General features: G+C 39.5%; 1 protein-coding gene across 2 annotated transcripts; it reads right to left on the reverse strand.

The window, feature by feature from the left end:
* Positions 1-827: 827 nt before the first annotated feature.
* Positions 828-15,382, reverse strand: NAF1 (nuclear assembly factor 1 ribonucleoprotein). 2 transcript variants are annotated; one of them, XM_044430891.1, is made up of 8 exons: positions 14,651-15,382; positions 13,787-13,913; positions 12,040-12,133; positions 7,070-7,152; positions 5,577-5,737; positions 3,729-3,780; positions 2,835-2,934; positions 828-1,684 (listed from the first exon to the last, which is right to left on the reverse strand). In XM_044430891.1, the coding sequence occupies exons 1-8, from the start codon at positions 15,340-15,342 to the stop codon at positions 1,257-1,259; spliced, it is 1,737 nt and encodes a 578-aa protein (XP_044286826.1). In that variant the 5' UTR covers positions 15,343-15,382; the 3' UTR covers positions 828-1,256. The 2 variants fall into 2 exon arrangements, with proteins under 2 accessions (XP_044286826.1, XP_044286825.1); XM_044430890.1 differs by having other exon boundaries at positions 12,040-12,136.
* Between the last annotated feature and the right edge of the window lie 963 nt (positions 15,383-16,345).

A 16,345-nucleotide genomic window follows, 5' to 3' on the forward strand; every position in this document is an offset into this window, starting at 1 on the left:
AGGACACAACTACACCCTGCTATATTAATAAGGTAGGACAGAAATGTTAATTCAAGCTGTTTACTTCTCCCTACTGAAGCAGTCGGCGTGAACTTAGGTGGACCCTGGGGGATGGTGGAGGACAGGAAGGCCTGGAGGAATGTTGTCCATGGGGTCGCGATGGGTCGGACACAACTTCGTAACTAACAACGGCAGCAGCAGATTTCATTTATATGACAGAATTCTAGGCTTATGTGCATTCAGAGGCTGGAGCAACGTCCAAGTGGTGGCACTCTGTGCTGTCGCAGTATCACACCTTGCCTCATTCATTTTATCTGGACAGCCATTTTCGGCTGCCTAGTAAAGTGCAGAAGAGTCAATAGTATCAGCATATACACACAGCCTCGGCCACCTTCCCTGAACCTCATTTTATCTCTTCTGTAAGGCACATTAGCATTCTTGCAGTCTCAGCTGGCAGTTTTTTTCATATGGTAGCTGAAAGATGAGCAGGGTGGGCCTGGACATTGTGTGCTGGGACTCTGAAGAACTTACCACATCCCAGACAACGTCTGGAACCCACAGTATTGCACCCTTACCTAACAAGGTGCTAACAAGGCCAAATAAACCTCTGAGCACCATTAAAAAAAAGATCATTTCTGCCACTATACTCCACTATTTGAGTGCTAAATCAATTTAGTCTGCCAATTTAAAATTGAAGAATTAAATACATTTCCTCTAAACTTGATCAGTTTAAAACTGCTTAGCTTTTGTTCAAAACCTTCTTATTTTATGCCCTGGCATTCATTTACACAGGGCAACTGAACACTCAGAATTTAAACATACTGAAATTAATCTTGCTGAATATCTTTATTCACAAAGGTACTTCAAAAGAAAATTACTTTCTTTGATCACACAACAAAAGATATTAGTATAGATCTGCCACTGCAAAAATAATGTAGAGATTTATAGTAAAAATTTATAGTTCACCTAATGCTTTCAACAATTTTGATTGCAAAACTATAAGAAATATAGCCATGTTAAAAGCTTTCCATTATATTTATCCATTATTATTTACTCAATTTAAACAGTCTATTAAAGTTCTCAAAAAAGAGATGCAGACTTTGATTTGATACAAAAAACTCATTTAAATTTATATTTTTATAGACAACTGGAATTCTCCCCTTGTCACTAACATACTATAAAAATGCAAGATATACAACAATTCAGTAAAAGTGTGATCTTATCCAGATCTCAAAGATGATTAAATTGTCACCTAACTAAGGAGGAGGAGGAGCAGATGGAGGTGGTATCGAAGGTGGTGGTGGTGGTGGTGGTGGTAGAGACAACAGGGACAACAACGGGTCATAAACATTCTGAGTACACCCTTGAGGCCAACCCCATGTTACTGGTGAAGGTGGAAAATGTGTCTCATTGCTAATAGTTTCAAAAGATGGAGGAGGAAAGGAATAGTGATGTCTCCTCAGAGTCTCTTGACTCTGTTGACAAAAAACAGGCGGCCTTCTGAGTTCTGTATATTCAGAGGAATAACGTTGATGAGTCTTCGGTTCTTGTCTAAAAAAATGTGGAGAAGCAGGAAGATGAGGAAATCTACTCCTTGAAAAGCTGGGATGAGGTTCTTGCCTATATGGGCTTGAATAATCCAAAGGATATTGTTGCCTGGGTTGATAATTGACTCCATTCTCATCTAAAAAAAGAAAGGAAGAGGAAATCAGTGGCATTTGATCATTCATGCTCTTATTGGAACAAAGGTCTCCAATGAAGATGTACTTGATACTGTGTTTTCCAAGGGCATACTGCTAACAGATTTGGTGGTCTAAGCTGGAGCCCTACACCACTTGCCCTGCTACACTGGTGGGGCCATGTCTCTGTGTGTGTGCATTTGTGTATGTGCATGCACACAAGGACCCACTTAAGCAAGCTGATTCTGTGTCTTTTGACATGCCAGGCTTTCCAAGTGGTTTACATAATACCACATGAAACAATGCAAAGAATGAAACAAAACAGTATAAAATATATACTTTTAAAAACATAATACAAAAGCAGTGAAAAGGAACTGTGTCATAACTGATTGCAAGTCAGCAGAAGCTAGTGAGCAAACATATTTTCAAGAGGCATCTGAAGCTTACCACAATTTTCACTTGTCAAACCAAATGCTGTATTATTATAGTCTTATCTACCCCCATCTATTTGCCTTAAAATGTACAGTTTGAACCTCTAATATTTAGGAGAGAGACCATTTGAAGTGAAAGCCAGGAAGAAATATGTGAAGCCATATGAAGGGCAGGGCTGGACTGGTATTTAGTGGGAGTTCTAAGGTCTGCTGGTAGCTTTAGATAAGCTAAGGGTGAATTCGTGGAAGAAACAAAGTGTACGCTGATACACTTTTCTCTCACATGCACAGGCTCCACTGGTGATCAGAGGAAAGTGCATAACAGTAATTTGGAAAATAAGCCTACCCCATGTCTTCAAGCAGTCCCTTCAAAAAGTTTTTAAGAGTTCTACAAATGTCTTCAGATTTTCTACTATTCCATTACTGTGATTTGTTGTCACTCTTCTTGCAAAGTGGTAGGGACTTCTAACCATCATACTGGCTGGCACAATACAATTACTGCTTACTTCAAACTTGCTTAATTAATTATTACTCTCTCATGTCCTACAAGCTCATTCTTTCTATTTTGCATTAAAACAATAGAGTTGGAAAGACTTTTGCCAATTAAGGGCTTAGGTTTACAGGGAATATACTGATATAATAACCCACAGGTTAAACTGGTCTTTTGTGTTTTTATGCTTTGTTTGAAAGTCCAACATTCAATTTTTATATAATAGCTACTTACTAGAATTATCCTGTTGTGATCTGAACTTCTTTCTTCTTAAATTCTGAGATTTCTTCTGTTTGGCTGCTCTCTCTTTTTCATCATCACTAAAATCTAAAGCCTAGATAAGATAACTTCTGTTAAAAATGGCAACTGAACAAAAAAATACCAGTGATTCCACTTCACTGACTATCACAGGTAATACCAGGATGCCTGGTGCTTTGAAATACTGGGTGACAACCAACAGCACCCTGGCAGAAAGCAGTTCCTGGAAGCTAATGCACCAGTCCTTCAACTTCCTCAGAGGCCTCCTCCCCAAAATGATATGGAAGGTTGGGTGATTCTACAGAAGATTGGGCTGTAGCACAGACATCTGAGAAAGAATTGGGGAATCCCTCCCTCCCTCAAATCAAGTGGCAGTCTTCTCCAGAGGCAGACCTCCCACAGACTGTCAGGCATGCCTCTTTCTCTTCAGCGCTCCATGTCACGCACACACAGTTCAGGACAATCTCTCAACACTTGCTTGGATCTTGCTGATCCAAGACACTTCTTTCTGAAGTTGAATGTACTTTAAAACTTTCCAGACTATGACACAATTTTGCCTTGAAAATCAGGATTCAAAACAGTACTGATATATGGTGATAAATAACTCAAATTAATTTTGAAAAGAGCCAAAGATGCAGACATTTCTATAGCTTCATCTCTAAAAGCAAAGAGGCTAACTTCAAGTGATTCTTCACCTAGTAAGTTAAAAGAAATTCATTTTCTGAAACTAAATATTGAACTCAACATCAGATACATGGTAAATTGTTTTCTCTGAATGCAATATTTCTTTAAATATATTCCAAATACACTTTCCACTAGAACTACGTATAAATATTAAGTGAAAAATCAGTAGTGAAAAGAGGTACTTGCCTCAGGTGGTGGTTCTTCATCATTTTTCCATGATGCATCAGATCCTCTCTCTCTAGAAGACAGAACAAAGTGGAAATAAATTCTATGGACTGGACATTAACTATATGATCTGATATACTTCTACCCTCCAGAGTCTCCATCAACTCCATAATCCAAATACTAGACACACCTTGACTAACACAAGATCAAATCACCCAAGAATGTGTCATCATCCTAGGAACTCTATTGTTCTTTTTGAAGTACCTTCTTAAGGGTGAAGAAAAAGCCTGAAAATTTGAAGGCCAATTTCCCAAAAGCTTGTTCTGTGAGGAAGACTATCCATTTGAGAGAAAATTAAATTGCATACCACAGTTATTAAGAAGCCAGAGGTCAATGATTAAAATCAGCTTTATCACAGATTTACTATGAAGCCTTAGGCAAGACATTACATTTAGCCCAAGACGTCCCATCTTCTACACTGTGCTAACAGTGCTACACCTTAAAGGACTGTTACAAAAATTACATAACAAATGTTAAATATTTTGAATATGTGGATTGTTTTATATAAATATATTGACCGTGGCTTTGTGTGCAACATATGGCATGACAAAATAATTACATCTGAATTATATTCTACAGACTTCACACTGTTTCAAGTGCATGTGGAGCATCAAAACAGAAAGATCAGGTAGACTTGACAGAACTTTTCAGTTGAACTCCAGAGGAACAGGACCCTGAGTGACATTTAAATGCTTTAACAACATATTTCTGAAACAAATTACTTATTTCTTTATCCAGCCTGAATCTTAGGAATAAGGAATAGGAGTTACAGTAACAGATACCATCTATTTTTAAATGTTCTACTTTACTTGGATATTAAAATATATTCAAATGGCAATATTATCTCACTAGCAAACCTTGAACTGACTCTTGGCAGCTTACAATGGTTTCCCAAACCTCAACAAAGTTAAGAAATGGAAATGATTGCTTTCCCACTGAGGCTCTTTCTAGAAGCAGTTACTGCTGGGATCATCACTTCCCTTCATTCCTAGCTGTCACCACCATTCTCCCTCACTCCATCAGTGCCCTCTGGCTATGGCTCCAAGCCTTTGGATTTCACAAATTTCTCCTTTTAATGCCCAGCTTTAAATATGCACAGATCTCCCCTACATTTTAGAAGGCAACTGAATGGTACAGACAACATCAGGGACATTTGTACAAATCTGTGCAAATTAAAGACAGCATAAATTGGTCTGAAAAGGAACCGCAGTGGTGATGGCAACAATAAAGCCCATTTATCAACTTCACTGGGACACACAGAAGTGGTGAGGACACTTTCCTCATAATCTTCCCGCACATATTTGTGTGCAGCATGAGGTGCATCCTGGTGATCACTGAAGCATTTGAAGATTTGCAGGAGGAGAGATAAGTTTCATCTTTATTTCAGAGAGTTGGTTAAATAGCCTTCCAGGAGAAGATAGCAATCAGGATTTAAGTGCAGTGCAAGGAGAAGTTTTCATGTGAAAGTCCAATTCTAAAAAATTACATTATGTTCAAGAATGCTTTTTGGGTCCTCTGGAGGCAGCATTAGACCATCAAAAAGTAAAAGCCTTCAGAGCAATGAAAACTAAGAGGAAAATGAAGAGAGGGACAAAATGAGGATCTAAGAGGATACCTAGGTTTTCAAATGGAAAAACCTGTGTTAGCACATATAAAGTCTCATTTATATATGGGAATGGATGAAGACCAATGGGTAACTTTAATACCAAATGTATCTCTAAGCTTGTTGGAATTCATCATTAAAGACATCCTGCTAAGAAAGAGTTGAGACACTCGAGACAAAACAAATTTTATAGAATCTAGACTTACTGTTTTAGTTTTTCTGGAAATATATACTGCGTGAAGCTTTCAACCGATGGAGCAAAATAGACTGCATCGTGTATTTTAATACCTTTAGATTCAATATGCTCAGGACTGTTAAACTGTACTACATAAAAGGGATGTGACACTGGACCAAAGACTTCAAATATCTGCAAAACAATGAATGCTGATAGGTTAAAACAAATTCCATAATTGCACAACCCCTCTTGGAAAGGAAGACAAGAACTCTGAAGCATCCATTGTAAAATACTGTAAGCAGTTTTTCTCCAAACGCTGAAACACAACCTTAAATATACACGGAAAACCTTCACTGGCACCTGCTAAACTACCCTACTCCACTTACTCTTAATAGTAAAAAAACAAAAAAAAAAACAAAAAGTTTGCAGGCAGCTGGGATTGCTTCACAGCAAGGTGAGCGGACCCAGCTGCTCCCATCTTCTTTGCCCCTGAATTCCTATGCGTCACACATGGGGTGCTAAGACATTCTTAGGAAATGAAGAATAGCAGACTGATGCTTTAATCTTCAGCATATCCATTTTGTGGGGGTGCTTGGGACAGCTTTCAAAGGTCAAATGTGCCGATGTGCCCAAAACAGTCACCTACCCCTTCACTAAAAGTAAAAAAAAAAGCTACCAAAAGACAAGCTCTAAGCAGCTGGTTCACCAGGTATGAATATCAACAACTATTTTTATAAGGGAAAAATAAATTTTGTAAGATACCATTCTGTTAAAGTTTTAGATTTCTCAAGATCCTATATGATGAAGCTAATACTTTAAAAACCTGAAAACAAAAAAGGTTGTCTACTCGTCCACCATATGTTAGTCAAAACTGAAAAAACTGCACAATAATCATTTGGTTCTCCCTGAAGCTGCTGGGAAGGGGGTGTTAGTGTATATTTAGCATACTATTTAATGCAACAACAAATTATGAAGCACAAATGATTTAACAAGGCTAGAGATAGGATGGACAGCTTAAGTGTAGGCTAACTTCTAACATTTTAGGATCTTGCTTATCCTAGGATTATTTATCTAACTGAAAGATGGTGGTCTTTTGCAAGTTTCACTCACAGTTTAGTTTATATTTATCCATATAACTTGCTAACCTTTCCTACCCTGAATGTTTAATAAGGCAACTCAAGTTCATCTATTTTCCAATAAAATGCAGTACTAGAAGCCCTGTGAGCCTGCTATCAGGTTCGCAAACTAAGACAGACAAACTTTTGAGCTACATTTTTATAACAGCAGCAGCCTCTGCCCCAAAATATGGCAAGGCATTTTTGCAAATCAGATAAACATATAAAATAACTTTCGAAGATTGCTGTTGCTATATATGGATAGTACCTTTATTCTAGTAATATTTAGTACCTCTTCAGCAATATTTGTGTCCCTCACCACCAATCCTTTTCAAATCCAGTAGCAACAGATGACTAAAAATACATAAAACACACCATGAACAGAGCAAAGAATCTGTGATCTGCTCACCTTTCCTACTGACTGACGATCTTCTTTGAAAAGCACAGTATCTTCATTCACTGGAGGAAGCCCTTTCTGTGATTCAATTATTACTAAAAAGAAATTATTTTACAGCTAAAGGACCTTTTGCAAAATCATTTCTGTTAAAGCTAAGGAACACCAGTTTAACTCAAGTCTGTTCCACTAGCCTCAAATTAAACAGAACTGCTTTAAACTCTAATAAGGATTGGTAGCTACAATGATGGATAAAGCATGTAATTAATGCCAGAATTTAGATTTCAAGCAATGAAGCAAGCCAACAAGCAATTAAATTTATTACATTTCTATTTCAGAATTAAAAATGGAACTTACAGAAGATATGGTTTTGTCCATAAGCACACTATATAACATAACTTTCACTTTAGAAATGGGGCAATTCTGGCCCTGAAGATGGGCTCCAATACTTATACTGTTAGGCTTATGCAATCTGTTGCTTGCCTTTGCATGTGCTGACAGCACAATGAAAGAGCACAGCTTGCAGAGAAGAGGTCTTGCATATGTCACATGCTGGCATATGGGGAGAAAAGAAAGTGCAAGAAATGGCCATTTAGACAAAACAGCAAACCATAATCACCCCATAGGAAGAGCTGACAGCAGCACCCCTTTGCAGGTACTATGATCAAATAGTTCAGAGAGGACTACCTGATGTGCATGTAATTACAACCCACTGGTCCAGCATAAGTGAGCTCACTGCCTCCCACATGCCAACCTCTAAGGGTTTAGAGGATAAGAAAAATCCAGTGGTTTACCTATGGTTCACTGTTGGGTTAACCTCCAGGTTATACATAATTCCTCACAGCCTAGAGACAAGATGATTTGAAGTGGTAAAACTAGAAGAGGCAAGCTTCCTGTTTTGCTTGTCCCCACAAAACCCTCAGGTAGGTGGCTGTTATATGCAAACAGATCCTATACAATATCGTTAGCAGACACACATTTTCTAGTACTGCTCTATTTATTGCTACAAATTAGAACGTTGTTTATGCCAATTGCAATTTTAGCAAACAGATGCCTATCATATTGCTCTATCTCTCTGTACATGGAATACTGTGAAACAAAGAGTAAATTTTTTAAAGAAAGTAATTTCATATGGTATAGACTATTTAAGTATATAATCTCCAGATAAAAATTCACAGTCATACACTTCTTCATAAACTCTAGAGAACACCAAAACAGAGACAGCCTGACACAGCAGAGAACATGAAGAAATCCTCCTGTAACAGGGTTTGCCAGGCTTGCAGATGGGCAGCAAGTAGATGGGCAACAAGAGTCTGGTAGTTGCCATCCTCTTATCTCACACCCACTTCATCCAAAAGTCTAATCTACAGAAATACAATAATAAGTTTTCTAAAAAGGCCCACAGCACAACACTGGCCTCCAACTTTTTGCTTTGAATTTATAGAACAACTTTTACTTGTTCAAATTATCAAATAGCTACTCCAAACATTTGAATACTTGCTAATGTTAACATCACATTTTAAGGTTACTTTCTTCTTTCTTATAGCAACTATACTTTCTACCACTAGCCTATCCATTCTGAAAACTGAACCAATACTGAGCAAAAGCCACATATAGATTGGTGGAACAACCGACAGTGCACCTAACAGATTATCAGTTCTCCCCTGCTGTGGGAAGAACTGAGAAGTATCAGTTCAGCACTTAAAAGCAACTTAATTACACTGTCAAATCGGAGATACTGTTCACCATACACCCACACTTTTGATACACCTACTTTGGCACTTTTCTCTTTTGCAATGCTTTTCAATTGACCAGCAAAGGAAAAAATCATGAAAAACTGCAGGGGGTTGGGTCATTCTTGCTGAGTGGCTCACTAGAAGATCCCTGTAATGCTGCTCTTCCATTTTCAAATGGCACTAGAGAGCAGAACAATCCATGGGTTGTCAAAGTAGCTTGTTGCTAAAAAAAAAAAAAGCTCCCCCAGCAGGCAGCTGTATGAGTTCAGATGACACACAATGGGTTGTCAGATCATACAAATCAGACCTTTGAGTAGGTTTGTTTCTTCCTATGTACTGTATTAATTAAATTGAAGATAAGAATATTGGCTAGAATATGAATGAAAATGGCTGCAATTAAATGCATAGTTATACTAATTACATTTTCAAGGTACCTCTCATTTTACTATTCACAATGTTCAGCATGATTTGACTTGCATGTGTCTTACTTTTAATCAAGAGCACACAGCAATCAACATATATTCAGACTTAATGCAGTAGTTTGTGTTTGGTGGATCCAACTATGGTTCATATTTTTGTCCTTGAAAGAACTAGACTAACTAAATATTAATTAAGAAAGTATCTATTTTAAAAAATACCTGCAAGAAAATATTTTGAGGAAAAAATATATCCTACTTCATCAATGGGGAGTATCTTCAAGGTCAGTTCAAACCAAATTAGCCTCAGTAGAACTGATGTGGTGGGTTTTTAAATACATGTGGCACACATTGCCAGCAAAATGGAAAGTTACCAATTTGTGAAACAAGCAGGAAAAAATGGCAGGCAGTAGCATGTGGAATGGAAGACAAAAAAAGAAATTCTGATGTCTTAAAATGGTAATCAAGATACAGAAATTTACTGAAAACTGTGCTAAATGCACTGTTCCTGCCTGAATTACAAAAAAGCTGTTTCACTTCCTGCAGTTGTTCATTCCACCTGTGTTGCTTCAATACAAGCTTGATAATTTGTTTTGAATGAATTATGTACAACAGCAGCAGAAAAAATTGGACCTGAGGACCAAATTGTACCTCTCTAGGATTCCCCAAGCACCACCTTTTTTCTGACCATTTGGTGGCTTTCTAGCATTTGTACTGGTTTTTTTGGTCCATTCTAAAGAAGTTTAAGTGTCTCTTTAAATCTTAGTTACAGAAAAGCTCAGAAGCATAATATACTAGCATTTTTCATTTCCACCACCTTTTGCCTTCAGTTCCACACTGCCTACTACAGTGGAGCCCCCAACACTGTCCCCAAAAATGAATCTGGCCTTTGAACAGAAAGAAGTTCAAAACCCCTAACATATAGCATACTTCCCAACAAATTCCGTCATTTCTGACACCACTGTAAAACTTTGTCTTTTCTTGGGGGGGGGGGGGGGGGCAGTGGTCCAGAAAGGACTACAAGTGAAGGCTCATGTAGAGATATAATATTCTCTCCTGCTGTACAAAGGAAAGGAGATGCAGGGGGAATAAACAGAAGCTTTTGTTCTGATATTATGTTTTCTATGTGCAGGAATTTTTTGTAGAAGCATTCAATCATTTGAGCTTCTGCCAGCATTTTGAAGTGGTATAGCCTAGTTATAGTTTTACAGATTCAGCAAACCCTTTGGTTGCAAAAATAAAGGATATTTACCACAGCAAGAAAAATTCAAAGGCCAAACAGCCCAATAATTTTGTGCATTTTAACCCTGTGGGATACAAATGGATATTTTTGAGTAACATCCTTAAAATAGGACAGCCAGCTGTGGCAAGACAAATCTTGTTTGCCTCTAATCTTTTTTTATTCAGGATAAGACAGAATTTCAATTGTAGGAAGTGGTTAATACTTAAATGCCAGTATAAAGTATGGGTTCCACTGCATATGTGTGGAACACATTGCCAGCAAAATGGAAAGTTAATTCATGAAACAAGCAGAAACAACTGTTTGGGGCAGATCAGCAAAGGAATTCTTCTGACCTATCCCATGCCAGAACTGAGTGTTTTCACCCTTTTCTGGGTTGGTTTAAGAAGCACTAGATTCCTATTCCACTAATGGTTAGTCTCCAATGCAACAGAATGAGCAGAGGCACAGCAAACTGCCAACAAGATCACACAGAATAACTATATTGCTGCTAGCCTTGTAATCCTAGTGTATGCCTGTTAGCATTGTCACATTATCTGTTTTGGTCAAATCTAGCTGCACTTACATAGAATAAACCAACAACCACTATAAGTATTTAAACATAAAATCACCAAAGTAAAATTATTTTAAGAACTATTAAATAGAATATTATTTAGGATTGCCATCTAGCTATGGAAACCTGCTGGTATTGTTAAATAGCTCTTAATTACAAACCCATACATACACTAAAATATCAGTAATTGCACCACACAAAGTGTAGCAACCAATCCTTTTGTTAAAGTTTTTTCTGCTCTCAAATACTGGCTTCTCTTCTAAGGTACAAAGTTTCTCAATTAAACTCTGCACTGTCCCATTGCTCCAATTCTAACTAATCACCCCCAGACAACCTTTCTAGGATGGGTTATACCCAGATTGGAACAACAAATGCTTGGTAAAATGTATAAGCATTTGTTTGTGTGTGTATGATCAATAAAATTATTTTTCTGCATTTATATGTGGATTGTATTTGCATTATATCACACACAACATACATTTATTTGGGCAGATGTGTAGCTAGTTAGGGTTATAAAAGAGGTTTTCTTGGGATGCTCTTATAAAAGAGGTATGTGGTTTTCTTGCAATTCTGTAAATGTTAACTCTCATTGTTTGGGCTTCCAATATGTTGATTACACACTGCTGCTGCATAAGTGCATTCCTTTGCTTGCTGGCATGTCTGAAGTTACAAAATGTTACATTTTTACTATTAATGCCTGTAAATGTTTGCAGTATCTTTCTTTAAATAAATGCATAAATGTGCATACTCAGTATTCTGTTTTATTTAGCATAACATATAGCTATACTCTGTGTGTGTGTGCGCGCGCGCACATGCATGAAAGAACAGGATGAGGGTGGAAAGAAAAACATCTAGGTTAAATATAAAAATACTGCTAGTATAATCAAGAAGGACAAATCTACTTGTCAGAAGTTCTGCCAATCTTATTGCACTGAACTATAGCTGTTACATCCACACGAATAGTAATATTACACCACATGAACCCCAAAATGAAGCAGCTAACTGTCTCTTAATAATGTAAACACACAAATATTGCTTACCTAGGTGCTCAATGATGCTGGAAACTTTCCCAAAGGACATCAGTTCAACAGATTCAGGTAGAAGTATTATCAAATCTTCAACAGGAAATGGATTCTGCTGAAATTTTTTCAAGTTTTATTTTTATGCTAAAGTACAAATCCTACTATTTCCCATCCTGAATAATCCATTTCTAATTATTTCTGTGATATACATATAAGCTCAGTCTGCAAAGTTCAATTTAATGCTCACTGGCAAACAACTTTCAATGTTCATGAAATTTGCACATGGATATGAACTGTGTCCAAGGGAAGACAAGTTATTGAGGTGATTTTTTGATAGTCTCCCTTCCAAATCCTCAAGAGCAGCAATGACTGTGCATGCACAGAATGACTACCTCCTCATCAGCAGCACAATCAGTTGAAGAGAAGTAAACAAACCACTCAAGGCAAGTCACTACTTGTTTCCCTTTAGGCTAAGGCTGAGGAGGGGGCAAAGCATGCATGTGTGAAGACATGGTTTGTTACTGACAGAATACAACAGTCTCCTGGAATTCAATTTAGCCACAGGCTGTCATGGTGCATTGGGTGCCCATGGGCATCCCTGCTTGAAGCACTATGCTGTGTCAAGCAAACCCACCAGGGGCTCAACAATCCTCTAATAACCTTAAAACAAATTATAGCTTATTGGAAGGTTGTGTAGCCTCTCAAACAGCCCATGGCTTGCACAAGACAACAAGCTACAAGCATGCTGCCCACCCACCCCCACCAGTATATTCAAAATGATGGCTTAAATACTCTAGGCTCCATAGGGCAATTAGCTCACAATGGCAAAGCATTACATGCAAACAGCCCCATTAACTTAGGGTAGGATTGGGACAAAACACACCAAAATCTGGCCTTTTGGCATTCCTGGACTTCCTCACATACTTGGCCTAGCCTTGGAAAGTTAGGCAAGACAAGAAGTACTCCACAAACAATTGCAAAATGAAGGTTATGCAACTGGCAAGCTTCTTCAGGTGCAACAGCATAAAGGCTGCTGCAGATGGCACAGGAAAAGGACACTGTTTGCACAGCAGTCATATGAAGCTCCAGTTCTGGTGAGCTCTGCATGGACAACCTCCTTCTGCATTTGGTGCAGCAGAGCTGCTGCATGTGATGCAGAAGAGAGATGCTGTTTGCACAACAGTCACATGGGGTTCCATCCCTGGAGATCCCCATGTAAGCAACCTTCTTCTGTGTCAAGTGCAGCATGCACATGGCATGGAAGGAGGGTGCTATTTGAGCAGCATATGGAGCTTGGTTCCTGGCCAGCACCCCACAAATGATGGGCACACTTGCAAGGAACTCAGACTCAGAGCCATGACAAAGCAGACCAGTCCTGGAACTGGAACCCAGGAAATCCATCCAGCCCCAATACCAATTCCTCAACATCCCTAATCTGGGGGGCCCAGAATATTAGTAAGTCAAAGTGCAGGGAGGGTGGCTGGAAGAAACTGACTGGGTCCAGATACACTCGATGCTGAGTATGAACTGAGTGTGGCTTGCCAAGAAGAAGAAACTGTTGCAATGTAGACATCTAAAAAGAATAATAATCAAACAAGGAGAGTTTAAGCCCCCTTCACTCTTACCATTCCTATCTTGTTCAATACCCCTCAAAACACAATTTCCTATCATCTCCACAAAAGAAATTTGAATCATGCCTCTCCCAAAGCAACAACTAATTCTGGCTTATGATGACAGTATGAAGAAGATTTTCAGATATACTTACTTCAGACATTCCATCTTTTTTTCTAGGAGAGCAAGAGTTATTTCCATTCTTATATTGCTGATCATCTTCAGACAACATTGGAAGACCGGAAGAAGAAGAGGAGGTAGAACTGTCTGTATCCGTATCACTGCACAAGAGTGAAAATTTTTTTTCAACATATATCCTGCCATATTTTTCCAAAACAGGAAAGACATTTCAGGGAAGACATTATCTATTATGGGAAAGAAAAAAAGATTTGTGTTGTGTGCAAGAGCCCTATTATGGCAAAAACTTTGCCTTTTGTAGCCTGCTAAAACATGCTTGCAACCAAGTGAAACGCTTTTCAATGTGAGAAATAAGAAAAGTCTTGTTTGTAATTTTTAGTTAACAGAGGTGTGCCATCAAGTATTAGTCTCAAGCTAAGTATGGCTTTACAGGGTAAAACCAATACCCCAAACTGGGCTTGAAAGTACTTTTAACTAAGAAAGGTATGTCCTCAGTCTTACTGTACCTAAAAAGTCAGGCATATCTGAATAACAAACTGCAGAGTATAACACACGTTTTCCTTCACTGCTTTCCAGGAAGTTTGACATCCACAAATGGCTGATTTTCTTGCACTAACTTTCAAATCCTGATGCCACATCCTTGTCCTGATGCTCATATGCAATCTGGACATATTAGCATACTCCGTCCACAAGAATATAAAGCTGCAAAGACAGTTTACAAGCTTATATATATGTTTTAAGGTGGAAAGTTGGGATAAAAAGGTTTAATAAAATGCATCAAGAGTTTGCATAGTTCTTCAAGGTATCACATACAAAGGGGGGGGAGTGAAGACTAAAGTAAATTCTGCCGTTACAAATTTAACGGGACGCAATCACCGACCTTTCCGTCTCTGATTCCGAGGAGGCGCTGCTGCCTTCCATTGCCGACTCCTTCTCACCCTCTAGCACCTCTGGACCTGAGGAGCAAGCGATCCCTCCTCCTTCAGGGCCACCGTTCAACTTCAGTAGGGCAGCGGAGGAAGCACTGTCGGAACCAGGGGGCGGCTTCTCCTCCACTTCCCCACCCGAGCAGGGCTGGTCCTCGCCCTCACGAGGGACCTCCTGGCAGTGGCGCAGACTCTCAGCAGCTTCAGGGTCCGGCTCCCCTCTCGCTCCGGGGTTAAAATTCGGCTCCGTCCAGCCCTCGACAGAGGTATCTCCGAGCGGAGGCGGCTCTCCTTCGGACGCCGCGTCCCTGGAGCTGGACTCTACGGGGACGAAGCCGGAGGGCTCCACCAGGCCAAGACAAGGTCCCGGGGGGTGCGAAGCCCGTTCCTCAACGTCGCCTCCACTGGGGACGGCCTCCGCGGGCTGCGCCTCCTCAGGCAGACCCGGCAAGGACGGGGGGTCTTCCGCGGAGCGACGGTCAAGGGCTGCTCCCTCACCTTCCTTCCAGACAGGTCCCGCTGCACAGGTCGCGGCCGAGCCGAGGCTTTCCTCAGAGGCAACGCTCAGCGTCTGCAGCTGCTCCATCACTTTCAACCCCGCAAGGCCTGAATCGTCGCTCATCGAAGAGACCGAAAACTGGTCCATGCTGTTGCCTTCTCACCACGCGCGCCTAAGTTGCCACAATAGCCGTACACGCGCTGCTGCGGTGACGCCACTTCCGCCCTCGTTGCTTTCAAAAGAATAACCCGCGCGTGTGAGAAGCTTCCTATGGCTTCGTTTCTATCACTGCGCAAGCGCTAATTCCACTTCCTACCATTGCTCCTCCCTCATGCGCACAGGTCTACCGGCTTTATCAATCACTAACCTTACGCTATTCAGAAGTGAGGGTCTATGCTAATTTTACTTGCTGGGGGATTCTGGGAGTGGTAGTCCAACAGATCTAAAAACAACAGATTGTTTATTATTGTCATATATTCGTGCATATTTATTTTTCTTATTGTTTTTATCTTGTTTTATTTTTGTTTGCCCTTCAGCCTTCCAAGCAGCTTACCAAGTTAAACACTAATAAAAATGTTACATATTCTATTAATCTGAAATATGTTTATCTTGCTCCTCTAGCACCTATTGCTGGGAAAATTTGGGTAAATCCTGTCTGAAAAGCATTACTCATGTGTGCCTTTGCATTGTGGGATCAAATCCTGTCTTCCTTCTCAAAACCAAGCTGTCACTGTTTAAAATGGCATTCCGTGCTCCTTTCTCTCACCTTTAGCAGTAGGCTACAGTAAGCCATTTTAGCCCAAATATACATTGTAAATAGTCATTGTTGGAATTCAGTTTACAATAATCTTTTGATAGCCCAGAGGGCTTCATGTGCCCTGATCATGCAGAAAGTTTAGAGTCGAGATAAGGGTCTGAGCTTATCATAAACAGTTTCTAGTAGCTTGAATTTGCATGTCTGAGCAGACCTGGAGATGGGTTCAAGTGTCAATACAGGCAATTAGAAATATTGTAATCTCATTGTTACAGTGTGATTGACTGACATTTCTTTATCTGTTCTGTATGTGATGACCTCAGAATCTTATTGTAATCTCTACATTCTGTCATCAATTGCCCTGTACCTGTGTACTTATAAATGCCCTGTAATGGT

Source organism: Varanus komodoensis, unplaced genomic scaffold (genome assembly GCF_004798865.1).
Source record: "Varanus komodoensis strain SLA01 unplaced genomic scaffold, ASM479886v1 scaffold21, whole genome shotgun sequence".
Classification (NCBI taxonomy): Eukaryota; Metazoa; Chordata; class Lepidosauria; order Squamata; family Varanidae; genus Varanus; species Varanus komodoensis.

Excerpts from the sequence above, each read along its gene's own strand:
- NAF1 (XM_044430890.1), bottom strand. The coding sequence starts at position 15,342 with ATGGACCAGTTTTCGGTCTCTTCGATGAGCGACGATTCAGGCCTTGCG. Across the intron at positions 13,914-14,650 it reads TCGGAATCAGAGACGGAAAG|TGATACGGATACAGACAGTT; the intron begins GTCGGTGATTGC and ends ACTCTTGTGCAG. Across the intron at positions 7,153-12,039 it reads CAGCATCATTGAGCACCTAG|TAATAATTGAATCACAGAAA; the intron begins GTAAGCAATATT and ends ATTTCTTTTTAG.